General features: G+C 50.3%; 1 protein-coding gene across 2 annotated transcripts in view; it reads left to right on the top strand.

The window, feature by feature from the left end:
* Positions 1 to 12337, top strand: part of DDC (dopa decarboxylase) — an 84343-nt gene that overhangs the window by 34966 nt on the left and 37040 nt on the right. For both annotated transcript variants that reach the window (XM_019451026.2, XM_053897399.1), the window contains exon 7: positions 11128 to 11194. In XM_019451026.2, the coding sequence (XP_019306571.2) occupies positions 11128 to 11194 (67 nt within the window). The remainder of the gene's footprint in view (positions 1 to 11127; positions 11195 to 12337) is intronic.

The following is a 12337-nucleotide window of genomic DNA, read 5'->3' as shown; positions in this document are numbered from 1 at the left end:
ATCAACTGAGCCACCCAGGTGCCCTGCCATTGATCTTTCTTTCCTATGTTTTCTTATTTTCACCTGGAATCATTTTTTTTTCTGTCTGAAAAACTATCTTTATAATTTCTTTCCTATTTTGATACAATTCCCTCTGTTCTTGTTTCTCTGAAAATGTCTTTATTTTGCCTTCCCCTTTCAATATTTTTGCTGGGTCTAGAGTTCCAGGCTAGACGTTCTCTTCCTTTGGCAGATTAAATGCATAAGCCCATTGGCATCTTCTCCCATCACCTCTGGTGGGATGTCACTCATCAGTCTCACTGTGACTTTTAGAGGTAATGTGGCAATGTGACTTCTTTCACCCTCTGATTGCTTGCAGTATTTGCCTTCTGTCTTTGCGTCTAGGCAGTTCTACTAGGATGAAAGTTGATTGCTTCTTCGTGCTTATTCTCCTTGGGTTTCACAGAGCTTCCAGAATCTGTAATTTGTCACTTGTCCTCAGTGTAGGGAAATTCTTATGCATAATCTCTCCAAAGTTTGCTTCTGCACATTCTTCCCTCCCCTTCTGGGACTCTGCACAGGTGTTGGGTTGTCCCTCCCAGCGCCCATGACCTCTGATGCTCTTCTGTATACCTGCCACCCATTCTTTTTTGTTTTTAATTTTTTTTAATGTTTATTTATTTTTGAGACCGAGAGAGACAGAGCATGAGTGGGGGAGGGGCAGAGAAAGAGAGGGAGACACAGAATCCAAAGCAGGCTCCAGGCTCTGAGCTGTCAGCACAGACCCTGACTCGGGGCTTGAACTCGTCAACTGTGAGATCATGACCTGAGCCAAAGTCGGGTGCTCAACCGACTGAGCCACCCAGGCGCCCCCCGCTTCCCTCCATTCTTAAAATCCCTATGCTCAATCCCTATGTACAATTTACCCCTATTTATCGTTCACCAAGTCTTTCTCCAGTTATGTCTGGCCGATACATGAATATGTCATGTTCTTGGTTTAAAATATTGGAAGGTTTTAAGTTCTTATTTTGAACCCTTGTAGATTAAAGAGAAAATAACAAGGTTCATATGCAGAGACCCCCCTTGTCCCTTTCACCCAGTTTCCCCCCGTTGTTACAGCTTGCACACGATAGTGCAGTAACAGAACCCGGAAGCTGACATTGTGTGCGTGTAGTCTTATGTCATTGTCACGCGTGTAAGTTCATGTCACCTCCCCCCACCCCCACAGCCAGGATGCAGAACTTCTCCATCACCACAAAGATGTCCCCTCCCCACCTCTTCACACACGCTAATGCCCTGCTGTCCTCACTTTGAGCGTGTTATACACACACAATCACAAAGCCTGTCGCCTTTTGCAGCCGGCTTTTCTCACTCAGCATAATGACCTTGAGGTCTGTCCAGAGTGTGGCATGAATCGATACACGGTTATTTTTACTGACTCACAACAGCAGTTTGGCACCACCTTCTTGGTAACCCAGCCTGTTTAACCATTTACCTACTGAGGACATCAGAGTTGTTTCCAGGGTTGGGTGATTGCACATAAAGAGTCCAAAAACACAAAACTGAAAATAAAGCTTCCGTGACCATTCACACATAGGTATTTGGGTGAACGTATGTTTTCATTTCTCTGGCAAAAATTCCCAAGAACGCAATTGAGTGTGATATGCTAGCTGTGAGTTTATTTACCTTTTCAAGAAACTGTCAAACTGTTTTCCAGAGAGGCTGTACCATTTTATGCCTCTACCAACGATGTGTGAGGAATTAAGGCTGTGCGTCCTCAACAACATTTGTTATTCACCATTTTTAAATTCTAGGTGTTTTGGTAGGACAGTAGGGATATCATCGTTTGCATTTCCCTGATGACTAATGATGTCGAACATCTTTCGATGTGTTTCTTTGCCACCCATATGGCCTTGGCAGTGAAATGTGTCTTCATGTCCTTTGCCCATGTTTAATTGGATGGATTAATTTTTAAAAAATTTAACGTTTATTCATTTTTGAGACACAAAGAGAGACAGAGCGTGAGCAGGGCAGGGGCAGAGAGAGGGAGACACAGAATTAGAAGCAGGCTCCAGTCTCCGAGCTGTCAGCGCAGAGCCCGACGTGGGGCTCGAACCCATGAACCGTGAGATCGTGACCTGAGCCGAAGTCGGACGCTCAACCGACTGAGCCACCCAGGTGCCCCAGCTCTCTCTCTTTTTTTTTAAATCACCAAATAGTATCTCATTGTTTGGATGTACCTATTGAAGGACATTAATATCCCGCACCCACCTCTGACTCAGAGGTTTTCCAGTACCATTGAACAATTACCTCGATCTGATACTATCTACCTGGATAGTGGACTATTCGATCCCACAGTCTTACAAGACTGCCTCACTTCAGTTGCCAGTTGTAACTCCAGGTTGTCACCTGTCACCTGACCAACTGCTATAGATCAGAAATTCCAGCGACCCCCTCCCTTGGGTTTGATTAATTTGTTAGAGCAGCTCACAGAACTCAGACATCTTACTTGCTAAATCACTGGTTCGTTAGAGAAGGATAAAACTCAGGAAGGACCAGGTGGAGGAAACGTGGGTGGGGGGGGGGCAAGATCTGGGGAAGGGGCGTGGAATTTCCATGTCCTCTTCTGGTCCCACTGTCCCCAAATCTCCACCTGTTCACTGGCCCTCAGGTTCTACCAACCCGCTTTTGGGGTGTTATAGAGGCTTCATTACATAGGCATGACGGGTTGAATCACGGATCATTGGTGATTGAACTCAATCTTCAACGCCCTCCCCTCCCTAGAGGTCAGGGGTGGGACTTAACAGTTCCAATGCTCCAGTAACAGGATTGGTTCCCTTGAGAGCCAGCCAGCATCCTTAGGTGACCAGCCCGCTTCTCATTAACGTGACAAAAGACACCTTTATGGACTTCCTGGCTTATTCAGTTCCAAGGGTTTTAGGAGCTCTGTGCTGGAAATGGGAACAAAGACCAAATATATATATATTTCTTATTATAAATGACAATATCACAGACATCTCGGTTGCTTCCGAATTTCGGTAATTATTTGAAGAGTGCTATGAGCATCAAGTGCAGGTTTTTGTGTGGACACAGGTTTTCAACTCACCTGGGTAAATGAACAGGAACCCACATAATTGCTTGGTCGTATGGTAAGAGAATATTTGGTTTTTATGAGAAACCGCCAGACTCTTCCAAAGCAGCTGTACCATTTTGCATTTCTACGAGCCATGAAATCAGAGTTACTGTTTTGCCACATCCGCACCAGCATTTGGTGTTGTCAGTGTTTTCGATTTTAGCCGTTCCCATAGGTGTCTGTTGGTGTCTGAAAGTTGTTTTCATTTCAGACTCCCTACTGACGTACCCCGTAGAAGATTTTGTCACATGCTTATCCGACGTTTGAATATCTTCTTTGGTGAGGTGTCAGTTCCGATCTTTCGCCCCTGTGTTAGTTGGGTTGTTTATTTTCTTGTTGGGTTTGAAGACTTCCTTTTATAATTTGGATACCAGTCCTTTATCAAGAGATGCGTTTGGCAAATATATTCTCCCAATGGGTAGCTTTTCATTCTCTGCAATGTCTTTTGTGGAGCAGGAGTTTCTGATTTTCCTCAAGTCTGTCTCATCAATGTTTTCTTTCTTGGATCCTGCCTTTGGTGTGGTGGCCACAAACTCATCGCCGCACTCAAGAGGGTGTAGGTTTTCTCCCGTGTCATCATTTAGGCATTTTACATTTTACATTTAGGTCTGTGATCCACTTTGAGTTAGTTTTTGTGAGGGGGTTAAGGTCGGTGGCCAGATGCAGTTGTGTTTTGGGCTTTGAATGTCCAGTCATTCCAACACGATTCACTAATGGCAGGGATATTAGTGGGAGGCAGATGATGTATTATTTATCCAAAATGTTCCCTGCTCCCTTTTGCCCATTTATGTGCTCCTTCATTAGGATGTGAGCCTTTACTTACACTAGAATTTACATTTTTTAAAAATTTCTTTTTTAACGTTTATTTATTTTTGAGACAGAGAGAGACAGAGCATGAACGGGGGAGGGGCAGAGAGAGAGGGAGACACAGAATCGGAAGCAGGCTCCAGGCTCTGAGCCATCAGCCCAGAGCCTGACGCAGGGCTCGAACTTGCGGACCGCGAGATCGTGACCTGAGCTGAAGTCGGACACCCAACCGACTGAGCCACCCAGGCGCCCCTTAAATTTTTTTTTAACGTTTATTTATTTTTTTGAGACAGAGAGAGACAGAGCACGAATGGGGGAGGGTCAGAGAGAGGGAGACACAGAATCTGAAACAGGCTCCAGGCTCTGAGCTGTCAGCACAGAGCCCGATGCGGGGCTCGAACCCACGGACTGCGAGATCATGACCTGAGCCGAAGTCGGCCACTTAACCCACTGAGCCACCCAGGCGCCCCTAGAATTTACATTTTAATTACAATCTTATATGTACCTGGCTTCGTGATTAGTTAATTCTGTGTGCCTTATAACGGCAATACCAAAAACCAATGGTGTACTGAATGATAAGATCCCCCTCACCCATTTCCTCATCAACGTCAAAAGCTCTAATTTCTCTTAGTGCTTTTTTTCTTCATCTTTGATGGAAATCCAGATATGTCTATGGAGTGATACAGTGATCCAGAACGTTTTAGGGACGAGAGGTAGGGAAAGACTGAGTTTCATCTTATTTCATATAGAATTTTGTGGTCTTCCCTCGGGAATCGTGAGAAAAAAAAATTTGATATGCTCTACAGGATGTTGTCCCGAACACATATGTATTCATCACATATTCGTGATTCTGCACCAAGGAAGGGAGATCAGAACATGCGTTCATAATTCAGTGGTGGGATTTCGGAAGGCAGCGTAGCATTTCACTTTGGCCACCGCTCTGTGCCCGTGACTTTGCGAGGACTTTGCAACAAGGCATCCTTTGGAGGCATTTCAGAGGGGCCGAAGCCTTTGTCGGGACATTTTAGGAGGCAGCTACCCTGAGTACGTTTTATAATCCTTGTCGGTGGGCTCTCAGGCAAATGGTGGACCAAGTCGTGGTCTTAGCAGCAGGTGCTGGATACGTCCACTCGTTGTATTTCACAACTTACCCTGATGGGATGTGTAATAGTCGCCGATTCATTCACGTGTATTGGGTAACCGCTGCATGCTGGGCCTGTGGGCTGCGGATGACGGGGCCCTTGAGGATCTTCTGGGTCAGAGAGAGACGCTAAGTGAACAGTCATTCGCAGAAGGTGCAGCGTGATCAGGGAAACAAGCAAGCCAGTCGTTGTCACCATGGGAACACGGGGATCAGGAAAGAGTTGCTATGGGAGCCAGTCTTGGAAAAGTGAGGGATGTAGGCTGAGCCGGGGCGGGGGTGGGGTGGGGGTGCTGTTCATGGGCTGCTTGGGTCACACACTCCAGGGAAAGGAAATAGCGATGAGAATGTATTGCATCCAGCAGACCGAAGGGCAAGACAGGCTCAGAACTTGCTAGAGCCACGAAAGTTGCACTGTGACGTGATCCCAAAGTTCCCGCTTCACACACCGTGTTGCACTGCTGTCCGCAGGAGGGTGGGGAGATCACGATGTGAGGTCCCAGAAGCTGCGAGGGTCTTCACCGCCCGGGGCAGGAGTGTACGGAGGGGTGTAGGAGGCGGGCTGCAGAGGCAGTGGTGAGGAGATCATGAGGGGACGAGCGTGAGGAAGACGGGCCTTCCCTAAGGGCAACACATAGTCACTAAGGGAGTTTTTAGCTGAAGAGAGACACAGGCTGATGAGTATTTTCAGAACCCCTCTGGTGGCAGAGAGGCTCAGGTGGGCTTTGAAGCCTGGTGGGCAGAGCTCGGTGATGAATTGGCCTCCGGTGGTCTGTCCGTTATCACAGAGGCCTCAGACTGGGTGACTGTCTTCAGTCGGCATCAATTTAAAGTTACCCTACAAAACGACCCCACACACGGCAGTGGCCTCCCCGGGGAGGGGGCGAGGTGGTGCAGAACACGGCGGGTGTGCAGAAATGAGCCCAAAGTGTGTGCCTACGCTCAGGGAAGAGGCTTGGTAAGAAGGGGAGATCCAAGTATTTGGGGGAAGACCACTCAGCGTCAGGAAGAACACACCCCAGTTTTATTTTCCTGAAGGGAGACTGGGCACCCGACGGAGGTGCCATGTTGGAATTTGGCTCTCGAGCCCAAGATTCCGGCTAACGTTTGAGGGCACCTGTGGCGGTCTGGCAGGAGCCGCAGACGCGGGCTGATCCCGTGTTTCAGAGCACAGGCAGGTTTGCGGGCTCCTCCATAGGCACCTCCCTCTCTGTCCAGCGAAGGTCCGGGCCTTTAGGCCACGCTTGTGCCGGCCCCTCGGGGACCAATGAAGGGTGGGTCCCTTTCCCGAGGGAGTGGTTCTTGGTGGGAAGGTACACGTTCCCCAGTCTCTGCACTCTCTGGTCAGCGCTATACACGCAGAGGGAAGGGGTGTGATTAACCCTCCAGGGGAGACAGGCGAACGCTTTGGCTAAGAGATCGCAGGTAAGCCGTGTGCTTAGGGGATAACGCAGGCAGCGCTGACAGGCACAGTCCCTTTCTTGTGGAAGAAAAGATTACGACAAAGGCACAGAGGCCTGAGAGGTCACAGGAGGCTCGAGGACCTGCGGTAGGTTTGGTATCTTAAATGGATCCCTCAACCAAGGGACCCCGAAGCCAGAGAGAGATCTAGAAGGGCTGCAGCTTGGACTTGGACGTATCGCCCGGTTGTTCCGTTGAAGCCGTCCATCCGGTGGGTCACAATTCTGAATAACAACCACGTGCATAATTCTGAGATGCAGACCCAACGCCTTCCGTACATTTGCGAAGTGACTGCAGACGTCTCAGGATCCGGGGACCTCTGCTGAGAGCACGGGCACGTTTGGCAGGTCTGCACCGGGGCCGATCCACGGACTTGCGTGGGGCTTGTAACAGTCTCCCTTTCTTCCCTGTGGGGGTTTGCGGTCCTTAGAGCCGACTTGACAAGGTCCGGCCATGGGCAGAGGGCTGTGCCCCCAGTGCGTGTCAGAGCCACGGCAACGAGGGCGGGGAGGCAGGTCTGCCCCCGAAGGGGACGTGCGCCTGGGGCCGCAGAACCACTGCGGGCTCTCAGGGGAGGGGTGCCTGCACTGTCCCCGCCCTCCCTCCCCCTGCACAAATGTGATTATGGCACCGAGGCACAGCCCAAATCAGGTTAGCGTCACTGAGCTGAGCCGGGGTAATCAGACCCCGGAGTGGAGCAGGTGCTGGGCTTCTGGGAATTAGGACAAGCTGACCGTAGCCATCTAGAACACAGCAGGCCAGGCTCTGCCACCCGCCAGCCCGGTCCTCACTGCCCGTCCACGGGCTGGGTCAGCGGGGGGCAGGGGGGGCCCGGCCCGGCTCAGGGCGCCAGGCTCTTTCTGTAGCTGGCAGGACGAGAGTTCATCACACCGGGGTTCATAATGCTGATCTGTTCCCGCCCCTCTGTGTGTCCACGATCCCCTGGCAAGGACTCACTTAAGCCAACTGTAAAGTACAGATCGTAGACCTACCCGGCTCCTGCAGCTCTTGAGGCCCCTGTGTATACTCTGCAGAGCCCCAGGCCGGGCCTAGTCAGTGCTCAGCACACCCACCCGCTTGCCTCCCAACTGAGGTCGCGTCCAAGACGAAGCAGGATTTTATTGTTTTTTTTTTTTACAGAAACGCTCCATACTCAGGACAAAAACATCAAGAATGAAGGTTTACCTTATGGGACCCAAAATCGCATCTTAAGACACAAGCACTATTGGGGCGCCTGGGGGGGGGGGCTGAGTCGATTAAGCGTCCAACTTCAGCTCAGGTCGGGATCTCATGGTTTGTGGGTTCGAGCCCCATATTGGGCTCTGTGCTGACAGCTCGGAGCCTGGAGCCTGCTTCCGATTCTGTGTCTCCCTCTCTCTCTCTCTCTGCCCCTCCTCTGCTCGCACTCTGTCTCTCTCGAAAAAAATAAATAAACATTAAAGAAAAAGTTTAAGAGACAAGCACCATTAATATTTGGTGGATATCATCTCAGACACTCTCCTGTGCAAATGGTCACAGATAGAAAATAATTCTCACAAGGGGATATTTACCATATATGTTGTCTTTTTTAAAAAAAATGTTTTTTAATGTTTATTTATTTTCAAGAGGGAGAGAGGGAGAGAGTGCAAGCAGGGGAGGGCAGAGAGAAGGAGACACAGAATCCAAAGCAGGCTCCAGGCTCTGAGCTGTCAGCACAGAGCCTGATGCGGGGCTTGAACCCATGAACTGTGAGATCATGACCTGAGCTAAAGTCGGACGCTTAACCGCTGAGCCACCCAGGCGCCCCCCGTATATGTCATCTTAAAAACACAAGTGATTGCATTTATTTCGATTAGAATTTGTGGAAAACCAGATGAAACTGAAGGCACTGCCGAACAAGAGACAGGTCGTTCCTAAGAGATGGTTAAGATTGAGAAAAATACGTGACACACAATAGCAGGATGGTTGAGCCGTTCTGTGGTTTTTTTTTTTTTTTAACCTGTATGATTGTTTGCTATTCTTTTAGCGACACAAAGCCTTTTAAGCGTCTCGGGTTCTATCTGCCAAACTGGGTGCCTTAGATGAAGCATTTTGGTCTTCAGTTTTAAATCAGGAAGCAAATGCAAATACAAGGGGAAAAGAGCACGCTGACCTGAAGTCCCATTAAATGAGTCATCTCGTGAAAATGAGGCGACGTGGAGGGTGGGTGACGAGGGGATGTGTGCGGCGGTGGGAAGGAAGGGGGCTGAGGCACCACGATGTGGTGCATCTAGACCCAGTGGGACCTTGTAGGCTGGGCAGGCCCACCCCCGATGCCTTTGTGCTGTAAGTGGGCAAACAGAAGTCTGGCTGGCTGCAGGTGAGAGGCAGAGGTGGGCCTCCAACCCAGGTGTTTTTGCCCCAAGTACATGGCTTAAATGTCGGTGTATTCATCGTGCATTTTTGTTTTCTGTATGTCTGAGGCTTTGACACCTTAAGGACCTTGCTGACCCTGCAGGGACAGCCCCTCCCAGGACTAGCCAATTCCTGGAGATGGTAATGGGTTGCCTTTCACCAAACTAACCAACCCAGAGCCCACACCCCAATCCATCTCCTCTATGGGGCTCTTCCTCTCCAGGCTTCTACCCCCCGCCCTCATCACCCCAGAGCCAGGGACACTAGGGACAGCTAGGGACAGCCCCCTTTGCCTTGGGGCCCATTGAAATTGATCAAAACAACCAACCCTCCACCCACTCACCCTGCCTCACCTGCTTCTTCCTGTGGGAACCGCAGGAAAGGTTCCTGTCCATGCTGCCCCTCTCCCTGTGCCTCCTGATGGTCCTGCACCTTCCCCGTGTGGCCCTGCGTGGCACAGCATGGCCCCGCCTCTTGGGAACAGCACGGAAGACAAGCTATCCTGCCAACGGTACTAGGTTCCCTATCTGTTGGCTTCACCGCCCCTGAATAATAATAGAGCACTTGAAACACTCTGTTCCCTCTCAGGGGCCCAGATCCATTGCTGAGGTGAGTCCTGCCAGAGTCTGGCCAGGGCCTGCTTTGGAATCACTCCCTGCCGCTGGGCAGAGGACAACTCTGGTCCCCAGGCAGCTACTGTTTGGCCCAGGTGACCGTGTGAGCAGCGAGCCAGGACTTGTCAGCTGAACCATCCTTGGGGCAGGTACAATGCCTCCTTGGCAGGAGCGCTTTGATTTTCTCTGGCAAATTGGGTTCTCAGGTCAAGTGCAGGTGGCCCTCAGTGAAATGAAACCAGAAGGGCCTCCGACCAGGTTCTCAGGTTTACTAGTTTGTGCGGGTTTCTGCCCTTTGTGTCTTTACGTCTGTTCTCAGGGCCCGTGGCACCGCCGGGGTATTCGTGGGGGCTCGGGAAAGAGCTGAGTTGGATTCTCAAATCAGATTGAATGAAAATTGGCACTCTTGTCACACCGAGGGAGAAATTTCATCATCCAGATGGCGCTGGCGTTGTAAATCAATTAGGCCCTTCGGTTTCATAAACACGTGCTTTTCGTTCACTTGGCGAGTGATCGGTTCCTATTCCATGTTCAGCAAAGTGCAAACTCCTAGCAATACAAAGAAATAAGATGCAGAGGGTGCTTGGGTGGCTCAGTAGGTTGGGTGTCCGACTTTGGCTCAGGTCATGATCTCGTGGTTCATGAGTTCGAGCCCCACTGACAGTGCAGAGCCTGCTTGGGATTCTCTCTCTCTCCCTCTCTCTCTGCCTCTCCTCTGCTGGCTCTCTCTCTCTCTCTCTCTCTAAATAAATAAACTTAAAAAAAAAAAAGAAAAGAAAGAAAGAAGATGCGAACTGACCTGGCTTCAGCAGCTTCATGGGTCCAGAGAGACAGCCGTGGGTGTGGGGAAACCGGTCAGACGGTATCTGTGTTATCACCATGTTCCAAGGTGCTCAGAGGCCAGGAGCGGCCACAGGAATCGGGGCCACATTTCCCACTTGTGTGACCAACTGTGCCCAACGCTTTCTTGGAGCACACCTTTAAAAATTGTTTTCAGCATCTGTAGGGCTTTCTCATGAATCTAGGTAGAGCAAATCTGCATCTTTGAGGGTTGAAATTCCCTTCGGAGTGGTGCCATTTAGAAGGAAGGAGAGCGCATGAAAGCTGGTGGGCAGGACTCCGGGTCAAACTCTTGGGGTGGCTCTGAGCTGCCCGTGAGGCTGTTCCAGGGTGGTCAGAGCAAGGTTCCCGCTGTTCTGCCGTGCACTCTGCCACACGCACCAGACTAAGACGGAGCTCCACACCTCCCATTCGCAAAGCAACGATTCGCCATAACTGTAGTTCATATACATGCTCTTATTGGTCAACCAGAGCACAGGAGACACGGTCCGTGGGGCCAAGGGCTTCATTCCTGGATGCACGGGGAGTCCCGTGCAAATACTGTTTTCAGCCTCGCAGCCTAGTTTTCTGTGTGAAGATGTCTCTCCACCTGCTGGGAAGCTTCTGTGCGAAGACTTAAAGGTACATCCACAGATTCGTATCTTCAGCTAGCGGACGCTGATCGAACACCGAATCCGAAGCTCTGGGCTCGACCGGGGCGGGGCAGTGGTCGTGCATGAGGATGTTATGACCGTGACCAAAAAAAGGGAATAAAAAGAGGTCTGCTTTTTACTCTCCAGGTGGTGGCTACGCTGGGGACCACGTCCTGCTGCTCATTCGACAGTCTCTTAGAAGTGGGTCCGATCTGTAAGTACCTGATGGAGGTTTCTTTCGGAAAATGTTCTCAGTGTAGGAAGATATGAGGGGAACTCCTTCTCTGGGCTCTCCTCCTTCATAATATTAATGACATAAGTCATATGAGAGAATAATATGATTAAAGAGTCCAAGGCATGTTACAATATAATGTAATATGAACATAAAAATAACTTTATATGATGATGGTTTGCCGAACTCTCCTTGTTTTTTTTTTAATGTTTAAAAAAATTTTTTTAATGTTGATTTATTTTTGAAAGAGAGAGAGACAGAGTGTGAGCAGGGGAGGGGTAGAGAGAGGGGGAGACATAGAACTCGAAGCAGGTTCCAGGCTCCGAGCTGTCAGCACAGAGCCCGACGCGGGGCTCGAACCCACAAACCGCGAGATCACGACCTGAGCCAAAGTCGGACACTCAACCGCCTGAGCCACCCAGGCGCGCCTGCTGAACTCTCCTTGTATTTGCAATAGCACACATCTCATTAGCTTAAAGTGCACAAGCCCAGAAGGTGGCCCTAACTGGACAAGAGCTGAGCTTGGCTGAACCTGTACCTACACACTGTCTCCAAGAAAAGGTCCTTCTGTGTGTACGGAAGGGCTGCAACGTTATGCCACCCAAGGGAATAAACTCGAACTCTTGGACCGAGTCCCCCAAGGCTCATGGGGAGCCTTTCAGTTAAGGCTTTCAGTTAAGTCTGACGTGTCTTCTTCTGGAATGACTGAGAGTAGTGAAGCAAATGACCTAATGTGTGTAAGCAAATCAACACCAAAACCCTGGATTTCTCCGGAAAAGAATCTGCTTCCTGTGCTCTTCGGGGCCGCTCTCCTTTCCCCCCCCCACCTTCAGCACACAGGTGGTCTCCTGGGGATGACATTTCAGAGACTCCGAAAGATAGAACGTGAGTAAGGGCTCTGTTTCTAAAGGTTCCCCTTCCACACGCGGCTCTGGGCACGCAGCAGGCCCAGGAGTGGGTGGTCAGGTGATGGAGACCTTCTCTTGGGCAGGGGCACGGGCTCATGACCCCTCCCCCATCCTCGGGGCATGGCCCCCCCACTCCTGTGGCTCTGGGGCAGCCGCTGCCTGCCCCAGGACGGCGGAGCTGATCATCCAAGCTGTCTGGGCTCACATGGAGGCTGTT

This window comes from Panthera pardus, unplaced genomic scaffold (genome assembly GCF_024362965.1).
Source record: "Panthera pardus isolate Hobbes unplaced genomic scaffold, ASM2436296v1 HiC_scaffold_8, whole genome shotgun sequence".
In the NCBI taxonomy this organism is placed as follows: Eukaryota; Metazoa; Chordata; class Mammalia; order Carnivora; family Felidae; genus Panthera; species Panthera pardus.
The sequence above is the reverse complement of the archived record's forward strand: the minus strand, read 5'-3'. Positions and strand labels throughout refer to the sequence as shown.